This window comes from Mugil cephalus, chromosome 13, assembly GCF_022458985.1.
Source record: "Mugil cephalus isolate CIBA_MC_2020 chromosome 13, CIBA_Mcephalus_1.1, whole genome shotgun sequence".
In the NCBI taxonomy this organism is placed as follows: domain Eukaryota; kingdom Metazoa; phylum Chordata; class Actinopteri; order Mugiliformes; family Mugilidae; genus Mugil; species Mugil cephalus.
The window spans coordinates 292,871-319,388 of record NC_061782.1 but is presented as its reverse complement, the minus strand read 5'-3'; the positions used below and the strand labels follow the sequence as shown (position 1 = coordinate 319,388).

Below are 26,518 nucleotides of genomic sequence, written 5' to 3'. Positions count from 1 at the left end.
TGATTCTCTGGTCTCAGCTCTGAAGTCCAACCCCTCCCATCTGAAACATCTGGACCTGAGTAACAACAACCTGAAGGATTCAGATGTGAAGCAGCTTCTTGATCTTGTGAAGAGTCCAGACTATAAACTGGAGACTCTGAGGTGAGTAGAGGGTTCCAGTCAGTCCATGCTGTTTTCATCAGTATCGTCCTAAACACAGTTAGTATCAAAGATCCAGTGTTTCCTGTAAACCTGCAGCTTCTCAGTGAAGCTGTGAGAGGAGAATGGAGACAGGCTTCAGGATTGGACAGAAAGACAGAGAGAGAGACAACAGTCAGCCAATCAGATGGGCCAGAAGCTTGTTGTGATCATGTGTTTGAGTTGATGTGAAGACGACTGTTGTTGTTGTGTTGATGTGTCCAGGAAATAAAGCTGGATTCCAGCTGACAGCCTTCCAAGATGTATAGAGACAGTGGTGGTCATTCATCACATCTGATCAACAACTGATCACAGCTCTGAGATCAGTCTGACTGAAGCCTGCACATCACAGAAGCAGCATTACATTTAGTAACCATGAGTTTCTCAGTCAGCTGATCTTTGTTCCCATGGAGCAGCAGTAAATCCATCACTAAAGTGTTGGTGCAGTAATGAAGCGTTCAGGACTCTCAGCAGTTTCTTAGTGAAATCTGCAGAGGAAACAGACTTGATGCTAAAAGTCTCTGCAGGTCTGTGTGTGTTCACTCCAACACGTTAACATGAAGCTGAAAGGAAGCTGGCTGAGCTCCACAGCTGCTCCACTGCTGCTCTGAACAGGACTCAAGTCCCTGCTGCTCTTTCTACTGGATGTGATGATGAAGGGAAACACTCCTTCACCTCCTCTCTTCTTTCTCCTCCTCTCTACAGGTGGTGATAACCATGGTAACCAGGAGGGTGTGTGTTGTGAGAGGATGAGCTGTGTCCTGATGATCCAGAGGTTGAAGCAGACTCTGACTGGACCATGTTACTGGGAGGTGGAGAGGAGAGCTTCATCCACAACCACGATAATATTAGTAGCTGTCAGCCCCCTGCACACATATATGTTTATATGTTTTGTTTGTTTTTTGTTTTTTTCTTTGCCCACTTTTGCAATTTTCATTCTTTTGTTATCTTATTCTCTTGCTCTTATTTTTTGTACCACTCTTCGCCCTCTAATTGCCCTTAGGGGATAAATAAAGTTTTTTCTGATTCTGGTTCAGTTTTGTGTGATTATTTATCATTTCCACCACAAACCAGAGAGTGAGGATGTTTCATCTTGTTACTATGAGATGTGTCTTTATATCCACTGTCAGTTTATCATTTTCTGTCAGATCAAACATCATTTCACATGTAAACAGCCTGAACGTCACCACTTGTGGAAACCAGACATTTATTTATTTATTTATTTATTTATTTATTTGTTATTTAAGATTAAAATGGCTGCCGGTGCCTTTCAGGACATCACATGCTCCAGGACGCCCTGACGAATCAGCTGCTCACATTTCCACCGCGGCAGGAAGTGCTGAGGACGAAGAGACCAAACGTTAACACATTAAATAAAATATTCTGTCCGACATGTTGTTGTTGTCCAGTTATTATTCTTTATGTCTTATACTGTCAAAACCTGAGTCTGGTCTTTGGTCCGGTTCATTTATCTATTTGTTGTTGGTGGACTCATGTTAAATAGAAATTAACAACTTGATCAAAAAATACAAATAAAGCAGAGGAGGAGGAGGAGGAGCGTCCTGGTCCCACCTGGCTGTTCTTCTTCAGCAGGATCACCGTCCCGTCGTCAATCTCAAACTCTCCGTGATCCTTTAAACACCTCACCTGGAACAACAAGGACCAGATGGTGACATCACCGGCAGGGGGCAGGTGTGTGTGTGTGTGTGTGTGTGGGGGGGGGCTCACCTGGATGTAGAGACTTTTTGGGGGCTTGGTGTCCTGTGTGATGTCCAGACCCTCCCCTCCTCCCAGAGAGCGCATGAAGGACGCCAGAGACTTCTTATAGTGGCCGAACCACTGAAGCTGCACACAAATACAAACACAACACAACGAAACTTGTCATGTAGGACTGTAGTCTGTCTAGGACTCAGTCTCACTACAGTCCCCAATCGTACAAACTACACCAATCACTAATTAATCTTAGCTAGATGGACCGTGTCCTACCTCACTGCACTGTCTCATCGTCCTCTTATCTAGAGAGGACGGTCCTCTCCTGCTGTGCTCTTGGCTTCTCCTTGTTGTGTTGTGTTGTTGTTAGTGAATTAATGGTGATGATTAAGATTTTCCAGACTCCCAGGTTTAGAGCTGTTATGTTTGAAGATAAATTAGTCAAGTCAACTTCACTGATTATTATTTGATTCTGAAATGTCCAACACAACACAGGACTGATGTAGTTTAGAGAAGTTTTTCATCTGAGTAGATTCTTCAGTTCTAAGAGACTGGAGGAGGTTTGAGGTTTAAATAGAAACTCTGAGAATAAAACCATCAGAAACTGGTTCCTCCCTGATAAATAAACTCTGATCTGGTCTCGTCTCATCTTCACTGACCTCCTCCGCACACATGTGGAAGCGAACGTTGGCTGGAAGAACACTGCCATACTCCCACCGTAGAGCTCTGATCCTCAGCAGACGGTCGTACCTGGACACAACCAGAGTTTTATATAAATTTGTTTGATAAAGATTAAATTCAAAGTAAAAACTCACAGGGCCTCACAGGTAGGCGGTGACGCAGCGTTGGTTCCTCAACAAGCAGCAGTGACGGAGTTTGATGGAGGGAATCAGCTCAGAGCGACCGGCACCTTTCGCCTCGTTCCTGGAACACAGAGGACAGTCATTCATCAATCAATCCATTCATTCATTCATCCATCAATCCATTCATTCATTCATCAATCAATCAATCAATCCATTCATTCATTCATCCATCAATCAATCCATTCACTCATCCATCAACTCATTCATTCATCATCCATTCATTCATCCATCCATCAATCCATTCATTCATCCATCATCCATTCATTCATCCATCCATCAATCCATTCATTCATTCATCATCCATTCATTCATCCATCCATTAATCCATTCATTCATTCATCAATCCATTCATTCATTCATTCATCAATCAATCCATTCATTCATTCATCAATCAACTCATTCATTCATCAATCAATCCATTCATCCATCAATCAATCCATTCATCCATTCATCAATCAATTCATTCATTCATCCATCCATCAATCAATTAATTCATCCATCCATCAATCAATTAATTCATTCATCCATCAATCCACTCATTCATTCATCAATCAATCAATCCATCCATCCATCCATCCATCCATCCATCCATCCATCCATCCATCCATCCATCCATCCATCAATCCATTCATTCATCAATCCATTCATTCATCCATCAATCAATCCATCCATCCATCCATCCATCATCCATTCATTCATCCATCCATCAATCCATTCATTCATCCATTCATTCATCCATCCATCAATCCATTCATTCATTCATCAATCCATTCATTCATTAATCCATTCATTCATTCATCAATCCATTCATTCATTCATCAATCCATTCATTCATTCATCAATCAATTCCTTCATTCATTCATCAATTCATTCATTCATTCATGAATCAATTAACTAATTAATTAACCCTCATCACATGTTAGGGGCACACGTGTCATCTTCCGGTTTGTTTTTTAATAACTTTTTGTTTTCATATTTACCAAATGTAACTCCTTTTATTTATGTAGCCCAATATATTAATCAGAAAAGAAACGTCAAGGAAATGAATGTTTTATTAACTGTTTAGTTCACAGTTTAAACTGTATGTATGGTAGTGTTTCCCATGTTGTTATCTCCCCTGAATGCATCAGATCAGATCGGCCAATCAGAGAACTGTAAACACATCTTAGCCCCGCCCACCAGTAACTTTGGGTGTGAGTGTCAGTCTACGCAGAGACAGAGAGCATCGAGTCGGAGCAGAGTTTTGGAAAGTGAGCAAAGTGAACGAAAGAAAGAAAAACAGGATAAATTCAGTGAAATGGAGTCTACTGAAGGCAAACAAACAGTCAGTGAGTGTTTACTAGTTAATGATATGGTAGATGTGGTAACTGTTGCCATGGTAATTGAGAATGACAACTGTATTACTAAATAACTGATGATATTTCTCTGACCCAGTGTTTTGACAGGTCAGTTTTTTTCTTTTTGTTTGTTTGTTTTTGTTCTTTTGGATTTTGTTTTGCCTGTTCCAGTGAAGTGAAGTGAAGCGATGGCGAGCCACACACCCACTCGATCTAGAGTGGGTGTGTTCTCCATCCCTGGATGGAGAAAATGGACCTGCACTCATCTTTTGACATTTTCTTGGACACTGAACTTCTTTTGGAATTGGAAACACATAGCTGTTGTGTGGAATAATTTGTTTAAACACACAAATTTTGTGTTTAATTTGTAAGTGAATGGTGTTTTTAATGTATTTTAACTGATATTTTGTTTTTCTTTCTTTGGTTTATTTAAAACTGTTTCATTGGATCAGAGAAACTCAGATTTGAAATTGAAACAAAGAATCCAGGTTAATAGGGTGCACCCAAATTAGAATATTTTTCTTAATTAGATAATCAACTGATATTATTGGAAATAATACCTATTTAATTGTTTTGTCAGAAAATTTTATTTGTCTTGTTTTCACTTTAACTGTTTATTTATCTATGTGTTCATCTATTTATCTGTTTATTCTGTTCTAATCCATTCATTTTTATTTGTTTTCTAACTAAAGCCAGCATTACTTTTATGTTTAAAATTTTGCCTCCTGAGTGTCATTCTTACATTTCACGGTGCTCCAGTAGTCGAACCTATCCAATATACTAATCCACAAGTCCTGGTATTGCGAAATCCCTCATAAGTGTTACAAGTAAATTTTGGCGAGCCAGCCAGGAGCACTGTTGAATGTTTGAATTGACCTATTTGGTCTAACTTTCAATTAGCTGTAGTCTAGAAAAAAACGTTCTTTAGGTCAGGTATCAAAACCAAGTCGAACAAAATGGAAATTGTGATGCAATAGTCAATTAAAATACCATACTCTGTAATTGTTAGCGGACTGACAGGGACTGACACCAACAATTAACTATCCACTCACCAGGAGAAGTATGGTTCAATTAACCACTTCTTCTGCATAGATGACCTAACCTCAGACTTTCACAAACACATGATAGAGTTCACACATGGTACTGCCATGCAGACATTAGAACATTTTCTGCCACTCCAGCCTAAAAGCTCCACGGAAACTGACACTGTATAGAATAAGGAGCTTAGCAAGTGAGTATGCAGCTAATGCATGTACTAATGCTACTAGAGCATACATGAAGGAACTACATGAAATAGCGAAACTGAGTGGAAATTCCCACTTCATTGCCAGCCTCACCACTGATGGATAATGGCAAACCCCAGACTTCTTTTGACCTATCGCCACCCGGGCATTCAGAGGGTGGTGGTTGAACATGTGCGCAGTAATGAAAATTCATCACACTACACCACACCAAACAGACTTAGGGCTATTTCAGGAAAAAGTCCACACCCAAACAACGAGGCAGATTGTGATACATGGCGCACGAGTGTAGAAATCCTCATGAAAGACCCATCAGTTTCTAATGTTCATTGCACACACCGCATCCTTGACCGCTTACTTCCACCTGCAGCTGAGATGGTCAAGCATTTAGGTCCTCAGGCTCAACCTTCTGCTTATCTTAGAGTACTTGACTCTGCGCATGGAACTGCTGAAGATGGCGACGAACTCTTTGCTAGGTTCATGAATACGCTGCAGAATGATGGAGAAAAGCCATCACTTTTCTTGCACTGACTGCATGTTTGCCTGAGCAAGGCCATGAGATGCGGTGGTGTGTCTGCCCATGAATTTGACATACAGCTTCTAAAGAAGTTCTGCCGTGGTTGTTGGGACGACACCCTAATAACCAACCTCCAGCTAGAGCAGAGAAAGGTAAGTCCTCCCACTTTTGCAGACCATGGAGGACAAGCAAGCCACTAAAGTCAGCTGCATGAGACAGCACCTAGGTACAGCCAAACCTACTCCTTGTGGCACTAACCCACGCATCTCGTCTCATTTGCAAACTGCACATGCTCCTGAATCTGAATATGAGTTGTTGAAGAAGCAAATACCTGACATTAGTGCTCAGCTTAGTAGTATGAAAATGGAGAACTGCAAACAGAACAGTTAGTCCCCTTTTTCTAGCGCCAAGGTGGAAGCTCGACCCATAAAAAAGAAAGCAGCACAACAACAGAGCTCCACTACCAAAACAAACAGTATGCCACGCCCCTGGTATTGTTTTCAGTGTGGCGAGGATGGTCACATCATTTCAGCTTGTGAATATGAGCCAAATCCTTCTCTTGTGGCCACCAAGAAAAAGCAGCTGAGAGAAAAACAAGCTAGCTGGGATGCTTCCAAAGTGCTTGAAGATGAGCAACATTTAAACTGATACCTGCTCCCATGGGGGGGGGGACATGTCATAAATCCAGTCCCAAATGAAAAAGAACTGTCTTGAAGAGAGCTCATTCCAAGACAAAGTCTATCAAACTCCCTAAAGGCCTTGTAGGAACCAAGGCAACTGCTCTAGTTACCATTGCAGGGAAAAACACAACTTGTCTTTTGGATATAGGGTCACAAGTGATGACAGTACCCAAGTCTTTTTATGAAGAGCATCTTTCAGAGCTCACAATCCATCCAAAGCAGAGATCAGATCCTGCAATTAGGGAGGTGATTACGCAGATTAAGACTGGTCAAAGTCCACCTTCAGGTCTCAGGGCAGAGCTCCCTGAACTTCCTTGCTTCTGCGTCAGTTCAACCGGTTGGAGCTGCGTAATGGTGTGCTCTATAGAAGGAGGCAAGATGGGCCTCACACCACTCTTCAGTTGGTGCTACCTCAGGAGCTGAGAGCAGTGGTGTTTGAGAGCCTCCACAACAACATGGGGCACATGGGAGTTGAACGAACAGTGGATCTAGCAAGAACCAGATTTTACTGGCCAAAATTGCAGATGACAATTGAGAGAATGATTAGAACCTGTGAGCGTTGTGTACGCAGAAAGACCCCGCCTGAGAAAGTCACACAATTGGTGAATATAAAGACCAGTAGGCCTGTTGAACTTGTGTGTATGGACTTCTTGTCTTAACAACCAGATAGGTCCAGCACTAAAGATATATTGGCCATCGCTGACCACTTTACTAAGTATGCAGTGGCTGTGCCAACTCCCAACCAACGAGCATGCACTGTAGCTAAGAGCCTTTGGGAAAATTTTATTGGTCATTATGGGTTTCCTGAGAGGTTACACAGTGATCAAGGTCCTGACTTTGAATCAAAGACCATAAAGGAACTCTGTGATCTCACTGGCATGAAGAAGGTGTGGACTACCCCATATCATCCAAGGGGGAACCCAGTCGAGAGGTTCAACCACACTCTTCTCCAAATGCTGTGAACATTGAATCATAAAGAGAAACGGCATTGGAAGGACTTCGTGACACCTCTTGTTCATGCTTAGAGTTTCACAAAACATGAAGCACCAGGGTTCTCTCCATATGACCTCATGTTAGGCAGACAACCCAGGCTTGCTTTTGAGTTGCCCATCAACACCCATAAAAAGTCTCTCTCCCGGTATGTCAGTGACTTGAAGCGTCACTTGGAAGAGAGTTATAAGCTTGCAGCCTCTAATGCACAAAAGAGCTCAGATCACAACAGGATTCGATTTGATAAACGGGTCACAGAGTAAACTTTGGAAGTTCGTGATAGAGTGCTAGCAGACAAATGGGAAGAGGACGTTTATGTGGTCCTCAAGCAAGCGGGTGACATCCCTGTTTACACGGTTAGGTCTGAGAGAAGGGATGGGCCTGTGCATCCATTGCATCGTGATCTGCTCCTTCCTTGTGGTTTCCTACCTTCAGCTACTGTTATTGAGCCTGTTAAACATCCTTTAGTCGGAGGCTGAGAGCAAGACAGAGTCCAGATAGTGAGAGTGGGGAGGAGGAGTGTTCTGACACTGAGGAGATACATGTGTGGGCATCTGTTCCTGTACACAATCAAAAGCCTGATGTGTTCTTCACTGTCAATGAAACCCAAAAGTGGAGAGATCCTCCTTGTGTGCTCACACAACCTACCTTACCTGATGTGTGACTTTCTGCTGTCCTTCCTGCTTCCTCAGCCGTTGAACCTTCAGTAGAGAAAGGAGATAGATATCTACCTGTAAACAACTTACCCGTGTCCCTTGTGTCAGAATGAACGGAGCCTGTAAAGGAAAACTAACCCGATACACACATCTTACCTGAACATGACAACTTACCTGAACATGACAACTTACCTGACAAAGACATCTCCCTAGGAAACAACCACCTAACCCAACCAGAACAAATATCCAGTTGTGACTCACCTGTCAGTGTACCTCTGGACATACATCAGCAACCTCCTGAGGATACATTCGTCAATGCAAATGAACAGTGTCCGGTGTTGCCAGATATGACTGATGTAGGAGAAACTATAACCAATCAGCCTAAACCTGTGAGTTCATTAAATGAGAGCTTTACAACAGAAACCCCTCTCCGTCACTCTGTCAAGCCTGAGAGACTCCAGTATCCAAGGTTAGGCAGTACTTTGCTTCATGTAGTGAACTCCCTCTTTCAAGGTCTTAGTGAAGCATTTGCAAGTTCATTGCATGGAATTGATGACATAGAACAGCAACCATATCAGAGACTTCAGACATGATGTAATCATCACTGTGCAAATGCCCCAGGATGGGCATACCGTCAAGAGGGGACGGTGTAACCCCTTTAATATATTGGGCTACACAAATAAATTAGAAAAGAACGGAAAGGAAATGAATGTTTTATTAACTGTTTAGTTTAATAAGAAAATGTATGGTTTCATCCAGTATCAGTGTTTCCCATGTTGTTATGTCCCCTGAATGCATCAGATCAGATCGGCCAATTAGAGAACTGTAAACACAGCTTAGCCCCGCCCACCGATAAGTTTGAGTGTGAGTGTCAGTCTATGCAGAGACAGAGAGCGTCTAGACGGAGCAGAGTTTTGGAAAGTGAGCGAAGTGAATGAAAGAAAGAAAAACAAGATAAATTCAGTGAAACAGAGGATGAAGGTAGACAAACAATCAGTGAGTGTTTGCTAAAATAAAAAGGGAGTTAATGATACGGTAGATGTGGTAACGGCTGTTGCTTTTAGCCGTTACTGCCATTAGCTGTTTAAGCTATTGGCTGTTGACTAACGTTAACTCGCCGGCTAACCTTTGTGGCCGTTGCTGCTGTTAGCTCTTAACTACCGTTAGGTTGTATGCTAGCACTTAGCTGTTGCTCCTAACTCTCTGTGTGTGAACAACTTCCCCCTCGACTGTTAAAGGTAAAGGCACAATCCATGAACGATGTGTTGCCTTGAAATGTCACCAAAAGTACATTTGTTAATTACTTTACTTTTTGTGTAGAACCTGTTGCGGTACCAGGTGCCGGAGCCGTTTTGTGTCTGTGCCCCGCTGAACACAGAGATCGGTGAACATGATTATTGATTTTAATGAATTAGTTTGTTTTATTTTGCAATTGAATTGGTTCATGATTATATTATAGAATGTAGACGTTAAAACGGTTACAAGAAGTAGTTTAACTAAGATGTGCAGTATTGCATATTGTTTTGTGTCATGGTAACTGTTGCCATGGTAACTGAGAATGACAACTGTATTACTAAATAACTGATGATATTTCTCTGACCCTGTCTGTTGACAGGTCAGTTTTTTTTCTTGTTTTGTGTTGTTTGTTTTTGCCTGTTCCAGTGAAGTGAAGTGAAGTGAAGTGAAGTGAAGCGATGGCGAGCCACACACCCACCTGATCTAGAGTGAAGTGAACCCTAGATATCCCGTGGTCCCTGGACAGGTCCTGCTACACTCTCTGGTGTTGGTCGGCCCAACATCTGGGACACCCTCACACTCAGCCCTGTCACATAATTCCCTACCCTCAATTTCCCAAACTTACATTTTCTTCAGCCCTGCAACACTGGACCTGCACTCGCCTTTTGACATTTTCTTGGACATTGAACTTCTTTTGGAATTGGAAACACATAGCTGTTGTGTAGAATTATTTGTTTAATTTGCAAGTGAATGGTGTTTGTAATGTATTTTAACTGATATCTTGTTTCTTTTTTTTCCTTTGGTTTATTTAAAACTGAAATTTTGCCTCCTGAGTGTCATTCTTACAACCTATCTGATATACTAATCCACAAGTCCTGGTATTGCGAAATCCCTCATAAGTGTTACACAAAGGTTTTTTTTTTTAATAGAAATTTTAACATTTTAACCTGAAATCCCATAATACTTTAATTTTTACCACTGTGGAACCTAAATAGTTACGTCACTAAGCGACAAAAGAGTCCTCTTCAAAAGTAAAACATGTTAATGTTTTTACATAAATCTTTTAATCCACTTCAGTCCTGATCATAAATACTTTGAGTTTGATTCATTCTGACTTTTAACTTTTTATATTCCAGTGTCAAAAAAACTCAAAAACTGAAATATTTACAATGATCCAAATGCAAAGTGGATTTTTCTTGGGGGATTTATTAGAGCCATGTACATGTCAGTGATCAGTAGCAACAGTGATTTAGATTTAGATTTTAGTTTTTATTCCTAGTTAGGGCTACTGGGCGATGCCTCAGCCTCGGCCTTGTTAAAAATCCTCTCCCATTAAAACTCATTAAAACTGAAAATGCTGCACTTTGGCTTAAAATAAAAAGGTTCCACGGTGGTAAACTGGAGAATTATGGGATTTCAGTTTAAAATATCAAAATTTTGTAAAAAGCAGCTACAAGGCTAAATGTGAAAGCAAAAGGCAGAACTACCACTAAAAAGGAGACTAGTCTCCATCAGGCCATGATGTTTAAATGAATTAATCATTACTGGTTGTGATCAGTGAATCAGGGACATGTGACTGATCTTCATCTGTTGATGACACTGAGTTTATCTGGACTCACACGTCGCTCTGGTTCTGTTCGTAAAGAGCTTCCATCTCCTGCAGAACCTGCCGCAGCCCGTCCTCCTGCAAACAGCAGCCACGTTCAACACTCCGTTCACATTATCGCCACTTTAAAGTTCACCTCTTATCTGTTTCCTGTACCGACTGACAGCATGAAACAACAATGGATATCAACTCTGGACAGCAGACGGATAAATCCGGCACAACCCCGCACCAAGAAAACCTGAATATGAAGGAGTCTCTACTTTCATACTTTCTTTATAACACAGATCACAGCAATTAATCGCATCCTATTTCAACCACTAACGCTAGGGGTGTATGTAACATACGCCGAAGAATAAGACAAGTTCTAACCTATCTAAATTTGGTTGCTCATATTTTTTAAGTGGCCTATTTATGTTTAAAATGTACGTATCAACTTTAAAATCGAAGAATTTTTGAATGGAGGTCGCCACGGAACACGGTCGCACTCACGTTAAAAGCGGGCAGCTGTCCGTCGCTCATCCGGTGCAGCTCCCGGATCAACTCCACGGCTTTCTCACAAAACATCCCGACGTCGGTAAACACGAACAAACCGCGCAGACAATACCAAATTCAATATTTATCATCCGCCACAAAACGTTGTGGATGGCGACGGGAGGTTCGCGGCAAATTCAGCCACTGGTGATGGGAAGTACAACTCTTTTCTAAGAGTCGACTCTTTTGACACGGCTCCCAAAGAAGAACCGACTCTTTCGGCTCTTTAAGAAGAGACAACTCAAGATTCAAGATCCAAGATCAGTTTGTTGATCCTCACAGGGAAATTGTTTTGTCCAGGAGTCTCAAGATAACAAAGAACATAGTAAGAATTACAGAAAATAACGTACGGTCCACAGCTCTTTATTTGGTCTGGTTTATAGACCCCTTGACGGCCTAAGTTACAGTGATATTAGCTGGAGGCTAAACAGAGGGAAGCTTTAGGCATAATCAGCACAACACGTTGGTGCCGCAGTGCAAAATCTCCTGTGGGCTTTATGTTTTTTATATTTATATTTATTTTATATTTGAATATATTTTCTGCAGCACATGGACTCGGTTTTTAACTTATGGTGTTGAGGATGAAAAAGCTTTAACTTCAGCTTAAACTGACACTAACCCAACTAATGTGAACTGTAATGTGAAAGAAAGTGAGAACTTTTGTTTTGAGGAAACCAGAGGCTCATTTCAAACCACGTTTTGAATCACGAGACTTTTATGACCCAGTTTATCATCATTATTTATCATAATTGCATTACTTACTTTTTCCTCATCCTGACGAATTTAAAAAAAAAAAAAAATCAACAACAACAACTAAAAGTAGTGGGAATTGGCTTTGGCTCCACGGGAGTCGACTCTTCTGATTCATTACCAAGAATCGGCTCTTCTGCCCATGACACATCATGAGTGACGTAGCGCTGTGACGTATCTGCTCCGGAAGCCGCACAGGGACAAACAGAGTCAGAGTTTCGAGCTGTGAAACAATTTAAAGCATTTAAAGCGTTAAAAGCGTCAAACGTTGACCGGAAATGAGGTGAAGTCTCTGTATCCGAGCAGGTCTTTACGGTAAGGAGGAGGATTTATTTATTAGTGTTGGTAAACTGGACGTAGACCGTACGTCGTTGTTATCTCTTCGAAGATTAGCTTCGATGCTAACTTTGTGGCTAATGCTGCGTTCGGGTTCAACCGGAAAGACGAGTTCCAACATGAAAACAAGAAAAAAAGAACTGTTGGGTTGTGGTTTTATAAAGATCAGCAGAACATCAGGAATCAAATATTAACAAGTAATTAATTTAATCTAATATTAACAGTCACACGCTGAAAAATGACCCAAAAAGGAAACGGGCTGGAGATCAGGGCTTAAACTTCGTAAAATTAAATTACCTAAAATATCATCAATACACAATAATCAGAGAAAAAGAATCATTGCTGTCATTTATAATTATTCATTATTTCACATTTTAAGGTTTTCTTATTCCACATTTTTACTCCCAAAATTGAAACTGAAACACATTTATATTTTATTAGTTCCCACTTTACACATTTTAAAAAATCCATCATTTTAATCTTTTAAAGGCCAGTTTGATTACTTAAAGTTAATGTTGCGGGGAAAAAAGTCTTTCATTTGAACAGATTATCTAAAATAGTGATTTGATTGTATGATAGTTTTGGTGTAACATCAGATTTCAAATTTACCGCTTAAAATGTCCCATTGACTTCCATTCTAAGCACGTTTATTAATCTCCAGCCATCACTCAATAAAACCATCCATTCTGGAGTGTGAGGGTTTAATTCATGAGAGAAATTATCAAATTTATCATTTTGAGTGTTCGATAGAGTCACAGGCTCATTTCATTCCTTTAACACCAAAGACAAACATGTAGATGTTGTTTTCTGTGGAAAAGAGTCCGAGTGGAAACACGAGGCCTGTAACTCTCAGAGAAGCAGGAGAGAAACATCGTCGGGAGAGTGTGATGTCGGGTTTGTGGTGGAGTCAGATCCTTCTTCTTCTTCTTCTTCTTCTTCTTCTTCTTCTTCTTCTTCTTCAAGGCTCCAGACGGTAGTAAATTAAACTGACGCCTCAGCTCTAACTAAATTACTGTTTTATTGCGTTGACACAGTCTTAAATACTTCCCTTTACAAGGCACACCTGAAAGCACCGTCCCAGCTCCAGGTATTAACCACAGGTGTCCAACATACGGCCCACGGGCCAAAAGTGGACCCCCCGAGGGTGGAGCATCATGGTGGGATGAATTTACAAAGTGCAACAATTACATTGAAAACATTAACTGTGATTTTTCTGATTAAACAGAAATTCCACTTCTTTCTAGAAACGTCGAGTTGTTCATTCCATGTTTTAATAGTTAAGTTCATTAAGAGGAAACGTTTCCATAATGTTCTTATCTGCACTAAAACAAATGTTGACAGTCTGGAGTTGTCGTTACTTATAAGTTTTTATTCTGTTGTGTTGCTGGTCCGACCCCTTGAAATCAAACTGAACTGAATGTGGCCCCTGAACTAAACTCTGGATTAATATTTTAATTTTTATTATTTATTTTTCATTTAACCTTTATTTAACCAGATAAATCACATTGATATTTTAAACTCTTTTTCAAGGTGTCCTGGTGTAACATTCAGGTTACAGATACATGATCACACACATAGAGCAACAACTAAACAGAAATAATCAATGAGCTACAGATAAATAATAATCAATCAATAAATTTATGATTCACTTGTAGTTCATTGTTTACTATTTATCCATATTTTATATTATTTATGATTTCATTATTTATTCATATGTAAAATTAGCTATTTGTTATTTTTATTTATATGTAATATTGTTTAGATTAAAATATTATTTATCGGTTATTATTTATCCATAGTTTTAATACTTCCTTTTTCGAGGCGCCCTTGAAAGCACCGTGTCATAGCCCCAGGTTTTGTTTTGGTCCTCGATGCTCCGACGCTCCTGTGAGGACATGAACGCACCACCATGTGCACACGTGGTTGTTTTCCTGGCCTGTGATTGGCGGCGGGATCAGCTCCGGATCAGCTGCTCTCTGCGGATCTCCACCAGCTCCCGAGCTCCGTCCCGCCACGGCCTCCTTCCAGAGCTCCGGTCCCGGTCCACGACCCGCCGCCTCGCTCCCGGTTCCTCAGGACCCGTCCCTCTCGGTGTCCCGGTCTCCCGGAGCCTCGGCTCGTCATCCAGTCGCTCCGGTCCCGTTAAAATACATTTTAACTTATTTCTGAACGTTTCCAGTGATGCTAAGGCGGAGTAACTCCCATGACGGCACTCTGCTGGACAGCGACACGGACCTGAGCGGGCCGCAGGAGAGCACCGAGGCCCGGGAGGAAGCGCAGGCCCGAGGAAGGGCCAGCAAACGGGGAAACCGTTCAGGAGGTAAGAAAGAACCGGACCGTACCGGTATGATAGAATAGGCCCAACATGGCAAGATACTAAATAAATAAATAAATGAGAAGAACAAGTTCAAATATTTAATCAGCAGAATTAATAAAATAAAGGAATAAATGAGTCATTACATTTAATTCTGATCCACGTGAACCGGCCGGTCCGACTGGTTCCTCCGGGGCTCGTCCTCCTTCTCCTCCTCTTTCCCCTCCTCCTCCTCCTCTTTCCCCTCCTTCTCCTCCTCTTTCCCCTCCTCCTTCTCCTCCTCTTTCCCTTCCTCCTTCTCATCTTTCCCCTCCTCCTCTTTCTCTCCCTTTTCTCCTGTTTCTTTTCATCTTTCTCTTCTTCCCCCTACCCCCTCCTCCTTCTCTCCTCCCCTTTCTCCTCCTCTTTCTCCTCCTCCTCCTCCTCCTCCTCTGTTGTGTTTTCATTGACCCATTGAAACCTGAACCCAGTCAGAAAGTCAGCAGTGCTGTACCTAATAAAGTGGCCAGACGCCTCCTTCATTCAGCCTGATGCTGATGCCTGTGAAAGAGTCACGAGTTTGATCCGAAAGAAGAAGAAGAAGAAGAAGAAGAAAAAGAAGAAGAAGAAGTATAAGAAGAAGAAGAAGTAGAAGGAGAAGGAGAAAAAGAAGAAGTATAAGAAGAAGGAGAAGTAGAAGGAGAAGTAGAAGAAGAAGGAGTTTGATCTTTGACCTCATGATTCATCACTTTATCAGAATCTAAAGTCTGAAACAACCAGACACATCTCTACCTCTATCATCTCTATCCATCTCTTTCTGGTTGTGTGTCGGCCATCTTGCTTGAATAACCTTTATTGACACTGCTAGCATGCTCCTCCTCCTGCTTCTGCTCCTCCTCCTGCTCCTCCTCCTGCTCCTCCTCCTCCTCCTGCTCCTCCTCCTGCTCAGATAAATAATGATCAATAATCTGTAACAATCAATACATCTGATCATTTATTATTGTTCTTTCTTTACTGACAGTTTATCCAGTATTTGTTCATATTTAATATTATATTATTATATTATCACTATCTTCGGACAGTCAGTGAGGACGTCTCACTCTGCTGCTCTTCAGGAGATTAGATGAATAATTCAGATCTACTGAGCTGATGGATCATGTGACACGTTCTAAATGAGGCCGATCGGCTTACACACACAGTAACACACACACACACTAACACACACACACACTAACACACACACACAGTAACACACACACACACTAACACACACACACACTAACACACACACACAGTAACACACACACACACACACTAACACACACACACACACTAACACACACACACAAACACACACCCACACACTAACACAAAGACACACACCCACACACTAACACACACACACACTAACACACACACACACCCACACACACACACTAACACACACACACACACACACTAACACACACACCCACACACACACACACAAACACACACACAACACCACACACAACACAGACACACACCCACACACTAACACACACACACACCCACACACACACACATACAGACACATACAGACACACACACACACACTAACACACACACTAACACACACACACAGTATGAGGGAACCTCCAGGAAACTACAGGAACCAGCTTCGGTTCAACCTAAGATGCAGACAACACCAGATTTTTCCCATCAGCCTGCACCTCTATCAACGCATGGTCCAACACATGAGACCCAGCTCATCAGGGGACGACTCAGCGGTCCACCTCCACCTGGAGGACAAAGGACACTCCTTTGAGGACACCAACAGCAAAGTCCTGGCCAGAGAGGACAGATGGTTTGAGAGAGGAGTTAAGGAAGTCGTCTATGTCAAAGTGGAGAAACCTTCTCTAAACAGAGGAGGTGGACTGAGATTTAATTTACCAACTATTTATAATTCAGTTTTGACTTCTGTCGCCAAGAAGTTTCAACAACATTCACACTTTGAGCCTCCAGGCTCCTACTGACAATAGCCTCATTACAGCTTTAATTATAGGGTCAGTAGCCCGGACATACATCCCTCAGCCCTGAGATCCACACACCAGCTCACACTGGACCTCCCCAGGTCCTACATCCCAGGTCCTACATCCCAGGTCCCAGACCAGGTTCTACATCCCAGGTCCCAGACCAGGTCCTACATCCCAGGTCCTACATCCCAGGTCCCAGACCAGGTTCTACATCCCAGGTCCTACATCCCAGATCCTAGATCCCAGGTCCCAGATCCCAGGTCCTACATCCCAGATCCTAGATCCCAGGTCCCAGACCAGGTTCTACATCCCAGGTCCCAGACCAGGTCCTACATCCCAGGTCCTACATCCCAGGTCCCAGACCAGGTCCTACATCCCAGGTCCTAGATCCCAGGTCCCAGACCAGATCCTACATCCCAGGTCCTACACCCCAGGTCCTAGATCCCAGGTCCTACATCCCAGGTCCCAGACCAGGTCCTACATCCCAGGTCCCAGACCAGGTCCTACATCCCAGGTCCCAGACCAGGTTCTACATCCCAGGTCCCAGACCAGGTCCTACATCCCAGGTCCTACATCCCAGGTCCCAGACCAGGTCCTACATCCCAGGTCCTACATCCCAGGTCCCAGACCAGGTCCTACATCCCAGGTCCTACATCCCAGGTCCTACATCCCAGGTCCCAGACCAGGTCCTACATCCCAGGTCCTACATCCCAGGTCCTAGATCCCAGGTCCTACATCCCAGGTCCTACATCCCAGGTCCTAGATCCCAGGTCCTACATCCCAGGTCCCAGACCAGATCCAGGGGTGATGGACGAGCTGATCTTCAGTCTTCTTGTCTCTGATTTTATTATCACAGTGTTGGAGACATTTGATCATTAATCTCAGTAAAATGTTGGTCTGGTCTGATCTAACCTGGTCTGGTCTCAGGTCTGGCCTGGTCCGGAGGCTGAAGAGGGTCCTGGTGTGGCTGCTCCTGGTCTACGTCTCCATCCCCTTCATCATCAAACTCTGCCCCTCCATCCAGGCCAAACTGGTCTTCCTCAACTTTGGTGAGTCTCCTCCTCTTGTAGACGTCGGCCATCTTAAACAGGAAGTGAATGAGTCATGTGACCAGTGTGTGACCCCCCCAGTGAGAATGCCCTACTTCATTGACCTGAAGAGGCCCCTGGACCAGGGCTTGAACCACACCCACAACTTCTACCTGGAGCCAGAGACTGGACTCAAGATCGGAGTCTGGTAAGGGACCCCCCCCCCCACACACACACACACACACACACACAACCCCCCATCCATGTCTGTGTGTGTGTGTATTTGTGTGTGTTGATGTCTATGTGTGTGTGTACTTCCAGGCACACTGTTCCTGCCTCCATGTGGAGAGCTGCTCAGGGTAAAGATGGAGACTGGTACGAGTCCACGTTCAGCTCCGCCCACCCCGTCGTCCTCTATCTCCATGGAAACGCAGGGACCAGGTGACCCCCCCCCCAGCTGAGCTACACCTGTCGTTGTTGTTGTTGTAGTGTTTGTTGACCTCTGTCCTGTTGTGTCTCTACAGAGGAGGAGACCATCGAGTTCAACTCTACAAGGTTAATAACTGTTTCTGATTGGACGGGACCAGAGGACGAGACGTTCACTGACTGTCTCTGTCCCCTTGTCTCATGTGTGTGTCTCTGTGTCTCTGTGTGTCCAGGTCCTCAGTTCTCTCGGTTACCATGTGGTGACATTTGATTACAGAGGTGAGGATCAGACTCAGAAGAACTGGGAGGGGGGGGGTTAGTCCAACATGAGTCATGTGTCTATGTGTCTTTGTGTCTTCTCTGTGTCTTTTTCAGGGTGGGGGGATTCAGACGGCGCCCCCTCCGAGGGGGGGATGACCTCAGATGCTCTCTTCATCTACGATTGGTTGAAACAGAGGACAGACAAAACACTGCCGCTCTACATCTGGGGACACTCTCTGGGGACGGGGTAACTCTAACCTCCCTCCTCCAGCGCTCTACTGTCTATACTTCTACTACAGCCTGTTTCTATTGTCTCTATCACACCAGTGAACTCTGATCTTTAACCTGATTCTTTGTTTTTTCCAGAGTTGCCACTAATCTGGTCAGAAGACTGTGTGACAGAGGTGAGGACGCACGGAGAGCTCTGATTGGCCCCCGCTGGTCTTAATCTGATTGGCCCCCGCTGGTTTTAATCTGTTTGGCCCCTGCTGATCTCACCTGAATGCAGATTTTAAAGAATAATTCCTTCCTTCCTTCCTTCCTTCCTTTATCTCCTTCCTTCCCCCATGATGACTTTGCCTCGTGATAAATGTGTGTAAATGTCGTAGCTCAGACAGTGAAGTGGTAGCTGGTGTCGTATTCATTCAGTCTGTTCAGTGTGAGAATCATTTTATCCTGTATCTGTCTTCTCTTATTTGTGTGGTTGGTTTCTACCGTCCAGCAGCTCATTAAAGGCTCTAAAGGTCACAATGATCTCAGACTGGATGAACACGCTTATCGTTTACCTCCAGGATGCTGAAATTTATGGGGATAACCTTTTAGCCCATATCACTCTTTCCTCCCTCCTTCCCTCTATCCTCCCTCTGCAGAGGATTATGGGTATTGTAGTATGTGGATGAGTTGTGTGTGTCGTTGTGTTTCAGGAAGTCCTCCTGATGCTCTGGTCTTAGAGTCTCCGTTCACCAACATCAGAGAGGAGGCCAAGAGTCACCCCTTCTCCATGGTAATGCCCAAACTTTGACCCTGCCCCCACGACGCCCCCAACAAGGACCACTGCTACAGATGCTAGGCTAACGTTAGCAAGCTAAGCTAAGCTAACTCTGTTTCAGGTGTACAGATACCTGCCCGGATTCGACTGGTTCTTCCTGGACGCCATCACAGCCAACAACATCCGCTTCGCCAGCGACGACAAGTACGTAGCTTCACTTCCTGTTTACAGCAGCAGCAGCGACCTTTGACCTCTGCAACCAAGAGACACTCCTCTTTCTTCCTCCTCCTCTACCTCCTCCCCTTCTTCCTCCTCTTCCTCCTTCCTCCTCCTCTGGGCTCTAGGCAGACTCAGTACGTAAAGATTAAAGTATGAATGGAAGCTTCTCTTTTAGCACAGTTAGCTTCTCTCCTGCAAGGATTCCACCTGGAGACTGTTGAGGAAATTCTCTGCTACTGGTGAAGAATCAAGTAGAGACTTCTGCCGGCCGACTTCTGCTTTGCAAAGAAAAGGTCAATCAATACATGAGCGGTCAGAATGAAGACAGACACTGAGAATGGGGAGATGTAGACATTTTAAACCTGAGGAAGTCACACCCCTTACGATGTGTTTTACATATCATTGTCTGTTGGGGAGTCTCGGTGCCGCCTCCCTGGAGTGTATTTCACACCTGGGGTGTCCTGCGGTCTTTTTCTTTAGGTGGAGGATAAAGGAGTCTAGACGACACAATTTGCAAATGGAAAAAACAAGAAGGTTTTAGAGAGAGAATAGGAGGTGGGACATCTCAAAGGAATTGAATTTGCAATTACAATTCCTCCCTTTTGATTATTAATTAATCAATAATAATTGGGGTGGCACAGTGGCTCGGTGGTTAGCACTGATGCCTCCCATCGAGAAGGTCTGGGTCCAAGTCCAGCTCGGGCCTTTCTGGGTGGAGTTTGCATGTTTTCCCTGTGTTCGCGTGAGTTCTCTCCAGGTACTCCGGCTTCCTCCCACCTCCAAATCGTTGGAGGTGGGAGGGGGCGCTAATTGGTGACTCTAAATTGACCCTAGGTGTACGTGTGAGTGCACTGCGATAGGCTGGCAACTTGTCCAGGGTGTGCCCCGCCTTCACTGGGATAGGCTCCATTGTTAGCCCTGGACAAGTCGCCAGCCTATCGCAATTGCGATAGGGTTTTGCCAGCCTATCGCAGTCTGGAGCAAGGGTTTTGTCAGTAGCGGCCATGATCGAGTGCCAGTCATGTGGGCAGCAGGGATCTCTGCATAGATATTTGTTATATTTGGCATAGTATGCATGTTGTCAAACTTCAGGGTAGACAGTACAGGTGAATGTAGCACTTAACCCTTCTGTTAGAGTGACAATTTTGTAGGTATGTAGGTATATGCCTTTATCATCATTATTAACCCTCTATGGTACGCATTATGATGCCAGTTAGGAAAAAAATGTTTGGAGTGTTTCTTTGTCTTAAAATAGACTAAATAAACATAATCTAAAGAATTTTTTAAATTTTTTTATTTTTTGGAAGTTTTTGGGCTTTGTTGCCTGTAGGCAACATTGTACCATAACGGTAAAAAATGAAAGAGACTTTTTGTTCAATTTGAACATCATTTATGTCCTAAACATGTATAAAATATTTAAAAGCATCAACAGGGTACAATATATACCATTGTAAATTTGAAAACATTAGAAAAGGAACTCTTTTGAAGAGTTTGTTGTCTGAACGATGGCTGTAGGCAACATTGTACTCTTGTGGAACAACAAATTGAAATGAATGTTTTGAAGAGTCAAAGCATAATACTTTAAAGAAAGTATTCAAACAAAGATCATAACCATTAGAAGTGCGATTTCTACCCTCTTCTTCTTCAAAGAGGCTAGAATGAGGCTGAATTCATTCTGTAAATGGAGGCAAATATGTATAAGCAATTAAGGCAGCCAAAGTTCAGTACAATAGTAGACTGTGGTCTACAGAGTACAGTAATAGCCTGAACCTACTGCAGCCAACATCAAATTTATCTTTGTTAAATTGTACAAATCAAAATAAAATGATGATGAATGGCATGCTTTTGAACATGATACCTAAACACACAATACTCACACAGTCTCATGCTGCCATCGTGATTCCATAATGGTTCACTGTTGCCTCAAGGCAACATATGCAATTTACCATTATGGTACATTGTTGCCTCAGGGCAACAGTTGCATTTTAACATGTTTCCATTATTTAATTAGCAAATAAATTGCATGGAACTATCAAAAATTAAAGTTTACTCATCTATTAGTGTGAATATATTTTTTTCCAGATGGAAAAGGGCCAGGAAATTATGTTTTCAGATGATTTCTGTGGTGCAAAATGGCAAAGCTGTTTCCTTTGAATTAGTCTGCAAAAAAGGGTTCCAAGATGGTCTCCTGAAAGTCATGTGTCAAATTAAAGCATTGTGATTGGTTCCCTATGGTTTTCCCTCTTTTTTAAAGTATTCCATCATTCAAAGGGATGCATTGTGGAGATTTAGCAGATTGAAAATGGGTATGTTGCCTGAGGGCAACAACGTACCATAGAGGGTTAAACATGGTAGGATCAGGAGTGGGTAGTGCATGGTGTCTGGTGGGTGGAAGAAGGTTGGTCCCTGAGTTATTCCTTGTTTTGTTCTCTCTTGTGCTTGTCCATTTCTGCGTTGTTCAGGTTGACAGTTGAGTTCTTCTGTTGGCTCAGGAATCTTTCTGCAGTGGTTGGTATGAATCCACGTTGCTCTCCCGGCGACCTTTACAGCAGTGTGTGTTGTCAGGAGTATCTGGAATGGACCTCGCCAGCGTTTAGAGTGCCAGTGCTTTCTCCTTAGATACTTTATCACCACCCAGTGGCCAGGTTGGAAGTTATGTAGTGTCTTAGAGGCAGGTGTTGGAAAGGCTGATTTTACCTGTTGAGAGATGAGAGAAAGAGTGGAAGATAAGGTTTTGCAATATTGTAACATGTCATCCTCATAAGCCAGTGGAGGGGAGTGGCCTGGTTAAGGGCTCCACTCCCAGGAATGGAGGTCTGCCAAAAAGAATTTCAAAAGCACTGTTAGCACTGGACCTTTACCTCATTCTCATGTGTGTTAAAACAATAGGCAGAGCTGTTGTGCATATCAATCCCATTTCTTCACAACATTTGGCCAGTCTTGATTTCAGAGTGCCATTCTCTCATTCAACAGCACCTCCACTGGCAGGGTGTTATGCACAATGTTTTCTAAGGTCAACTGCAAGAAATTCACTGATTTGGGTTATTGCTGAATTGACAAAATGTGAGCCATTATCGCTGCTCAATTTCGTTGGTATTCCCCATTTAGGAATGATTTCCGTTAACAGAGCTTTAGCTACTTCTTGGCTGCTTTGGTGTTTTGCTGGAAATGCTTCAACCCATTTTGACCACATATCAACTATTACCAAACAGTATTCTTTTCCTTCTGCTGGTGACAGTTCTATGAAGTCCATCAAGTGTTCAAATGGTCTGTCTGGTGGTGGATGAGCAGTGTGTGTGATTGATTTGGTTTTACCTGCGTTGCGTGTTGCTCAAATCATACATGCTTGACAAAACTTCTGCGCATAAACAGAAAAACATTTAGTGCACCGGTGTTGAGTTATGGCATCCAACATCCCCCCTTTTGACACATGGTCCAATCCATGTGTCAATTTTGCAAATAGGGAAAATGAATGTTTGGGTAGGCAGGGTTTGTTGTCAGGTCCTGTTGTGTGGGACCACAGCGTTTCCACACTGTCTTTTCTTGCAAAGGACTGTATTGCTGTAAGGGAGCTGGGAATAGAAACCGGAGTTGAAACAAGGATTAAGGGTAGTGGGTTGGAGTGCAGCTCTTTTTGCGGTAGTATCAGCTCGTGTTTCCTAGAGAGACAGGATCTGAGTTGTTAGTATGAGCACCTTGTCATGATGAAGAATGGGTTTCCCGTCAGATTTTAAGAATTGTCTGTGTTTCCACAGAGCACCAAAATCATGTACAACACCAAATGCATATCTAGAATCAGTGTAAATGTCTACAGTTTTGTTGTATGCCAGTTTGCATGCCTCTGTCAATGCTATCAGCTCTACTGCTTGTGTAGAATAGTGAGAGGGGAGTGAACCTGAGACAAGAGTTTCATGATTAGTGACAACAGCAAATCCAACTCTGTTGAGACCGGTCAGTGGTTTGCGTGAAGCGGATCCATGTACAAAAATGACCAAATCAAGATTAGTTAATGGTGTTTCTTGTAGATTTGGTCTTGGCGAGCATGTCTGTTGAAGGCTGTCCATCGTCTGGTTTGGGAAAGAGAGTAGCAGGGTTTAAAACATTGCATCTTTTTAAAGTGATGTTAGGCGTTTCTAAAGGTATGGTGTTATATCGAAGCCATTGTGCTGTGGAGAGGTGAGAGATTTTTTGTTCTAGTAAGATCGTGGATACAGCATGTGGGACAAGGGGAGTTGCATCACAGTTGCCCACAATGTCTCTGGAAGCGTTAACTGCCTTTTCAGCAGCAGCCACAGCTGTGAGACATCTTGGGAGGCCTGCAGCCCCAGGATCCAGTTTTTAAGAAAAATAAGCTACAGGGTGTTCTGTGATGCAACTAAACAAGTCATGCATCCATTTTTCTCATCAATTGTTTGAGTGAAGGGTCTGGTAGGGTCAGGTATTCTTAAAGTTGGAGCGGTCTGTAAGGTAAGTTTGAGTTCAGTGAAAGATTGTCCTGCTTCAGGAGTCCATGTGATCTTATCCTGTGATTGAAGGCCTCTGCCATGAATAAGGGAGGCAAGCGGAAGTTCAAGAATGGCATAGTTTGTAATGAATTGTCTGCAGTAAGAGCACATGCCAAGAAATAACATCATCTGTTTTTTGTGATTTTTTTTTTGGAAGATTCTGAATTTCTACTCTTTTTGGGGAAAAAGTTTTTCCTTCAGAAGTAATGATATGACCTATGAAAACAACTTTTTCTTGGACAAATTGGAGTTTTGTCAAGCTGGCTTTGTGACCACTGTTAGCCAGATGTTTCAAGAGCTGCTGCATTTACTGCTTGTAGATCCTGAACAAAACGCCATTCTACTACTAGTCTTTGTCTCTGATTTACTTGACAGGGAACAAAGGTGTGCACAATGGAGAGCTCTCACAGGGAACAATTAGTCCTGCTGCTTTAAGAGACTCAAAAATGGGTGTTATGCCATCGATGGCTTCTTGTTTAAGTGGATATTGTGCCTTTGCCTTTTATTGTGCTCAAGCACTCTGCAGAGGAGTACGGTGTAGAATGTATCTAAAAAATAAATAAATACATGTACATGTATATTGAGCCACTAGCATAACTGGTTCCAAACTGGTCTGATGTGATCTGATCTGATCTGGTCTCTGTTGGTCTGATCTGATCTGATCTGGTCTGATCTGATCTGGTCTGGTCTGATCTGGTCTGCTCTGATCTGGTCTGGTCTGATCTGATCTGGTCTCTGTTGGTTTCCTCAGTGTGAACCACATCTCCTGTCCTGTGCTGATCCTCCACGCTGAGGATGACGCTGTCGTTCCCTTTCATCTCGGGAAAAAGGTACGAGGAAAAAACTCTGTTCAGTCCAAGGAATGTTTCATGTGCTCATTATTCTCCTCCTCCTCCTCATCCTCCTCCTCCTCCAGCTCTACAACATGGCGTCTCAGTCCAAGAGTCTCAATGGCCACAAGCTTCAGTTTGTTGCGTTTCCTTCGTCCCTCGCCTACAAACACAAGTTCATCTACAGGAGCCCAGAGCTGCCAAACATCCTCAGGTACTGGTCTCTACATGGACCCTGGTCTCTATGGACCCTGGTCTCTCTGTGGACCCTGGTCTCCATGGTAACGGTCCTCTCTTCCTCTTGCAGTGATTTCTTCGGTACAGCTCATCCCATCACTCGCTGATTCCTCACCACGGCGACGGTGACCACTGTGACCATGGCAACGGTTGCCGGGGGGTAGTTTTGACACTGTAGAGCCAAGAGGACATCGGCATGTGTGTTTTTATCTTTTTAAATCCTCTCATTACTTGAACTATGAATTAAAATTATTCTGTTTTACGGACATCGACGCGTCTTCATAAAACTAAAAGTGAAACATGGAAGTCGTCATCAGTCTGGTTCTAGTGGTCAAAGCAGAGGAAGAAGAAGACGACACATTAGAGGAACATATCAGAAACACAGACAAACTTCTATTTAAAAATGTTACGGGGGAAAATGAGGAAAATATTAATAAAGTATAACAATTATGAATTAATTTTGAATGTAAGAAAATATCAGAAGCAAATGTTAAAATCATTTTTCAGTTTGAATTTGAACAGTTTGTTTTTGTCCTGGTTTTATTAAAACTTATTAAAGTTCACGGAGTCAATGTGAAGAGCAGGACTCCATTACCCACAGTGCATCAGTCCCCAACCCCACCACCCCAAAGTACCACTAAGCTTTTTCAACTTTTCAACAAAAAACAAGTTACAGCTATTTTAGTTTGGTTTCCTCCTCGTCTATTTCTTCTCCTTCCTCCTCCTCCTTCTGTAAATTCAAGTTCTTCTTCATCTCCAGGACTCATCTGGTTTGTCCTATCTTTAATTCTTTCCACTGTGAGGGTGTTCCTGTCCCCAGAGTGGACGTAGAGACACCGTCTCAGCAACGTGAGGACATGGAACTACGTTTCCCAGAGTTCATTTAGTCTCATCATCATCATCCAGGAAGCACTGAAGGAGACTGATCAAAGAAATAACTAAACTAGTCCATAATTGAAGTCTGGTTTGACTTAGTTTATCTTTAGTTTATCTTCACATTAACTGAAAGAGAACGGACCAGCACAGTCACTTTATGATAAGAAATTAAACTGGAAGACTTTAAAGGCTTATTAAAGACGAATAAAC

General features: G+C 42.9%; 2 protein-coding genes across 2 annotated transcripts; one reads left to right on the top strand and one right to left on the bottom strand.

Annotated features, from left to right (window-relative positions):
- Positions 1 to 1,391: 1,391 nt before the first annotated feature.
- gins1 (GINS complex subunit 1 (Psf1 homolog)) lies at positions 1,392 to 11,711 on the bottom strand. Its single transcript, XM_047602490.1, has 7 exons — positions 11,503 to 11,711; positions 11,027 to 11,091; positions 2,713 to 2,811; positions 2,547 to 2,637; positions 1,906 to 2,022; positions 1,750 to 1,824; positions 1,392 to 1,516 (listed from the first exon to the last, which is right to left on the bottom strand). Exons 1-7 carry the CDS (start codon positions 11,575 to 11,577, stop codon positions 1,448 to 1,450), a joined length of 591 nt encoding a protein of 196 aa, XP_047458446.1. The 5' UTR covers positions 11,578 to 11,711; the 3' UTR covers positions 1,392 to 1,447.
- Positions 11,712 to 14,888: 3,177 nt separating this feature from the next.
- On the top strand, positions 14,889 to 25,700 carry abhd12 (abhydrolase domain containing 12, lysophospholipase; the record flags this gene model as incomplete). The annotated part of the gene is made up of 13 exons (XM_047603501.1): positions 14,889 to 14,950; positions 17,866 to 17,987; positions 18,069 to 18,174; positions 18,288 to 18,407; positions 18,491 to 18,521; positions 18,626 to 18,671; positions 18,768 to 18,900; positions 19,020 to 19,057; positions 19,577 to 19,656; positions 19,763 to 19,845; positions 25,117 to 25,195; positions 25,282 to 25,409; positions 25,503 to 25,700. Coding segments are annotated over 13 exons (1,065 nt in total), but the record flags the coding sequence as incomplete, so codon positions are not given.
- Between the last annotated feature and the right edge of the window lie 818 nt (positions 25,701 to 26,518).

Excerpts from the sequence above, each read along its gene's own strand:
- gins1 (XM_047602490.1), bottom strand. The coding sequence starts at position 11,577 with ATGTTTTGTGAGAAAGCCGTGGAGTTGATCCGGGAGCTGCACCGGATG. Across the intron at positions 2,638-2,712 it reads CGCTGCGTCACCGCCTACCT|GTACGACCGTCTGCTGAGGA; the intron begins GTGAGGCCCTGT and ends GGTTGTGTCCAG. Across the intron at positions 2,023-2,546 it reads TCCACATGTGTGCGGAGGAG|CTTCAGTGGTTCGGCCACTA; the intron begins GTCAGTGAAGAT and ends ATTTGTGTGCAG.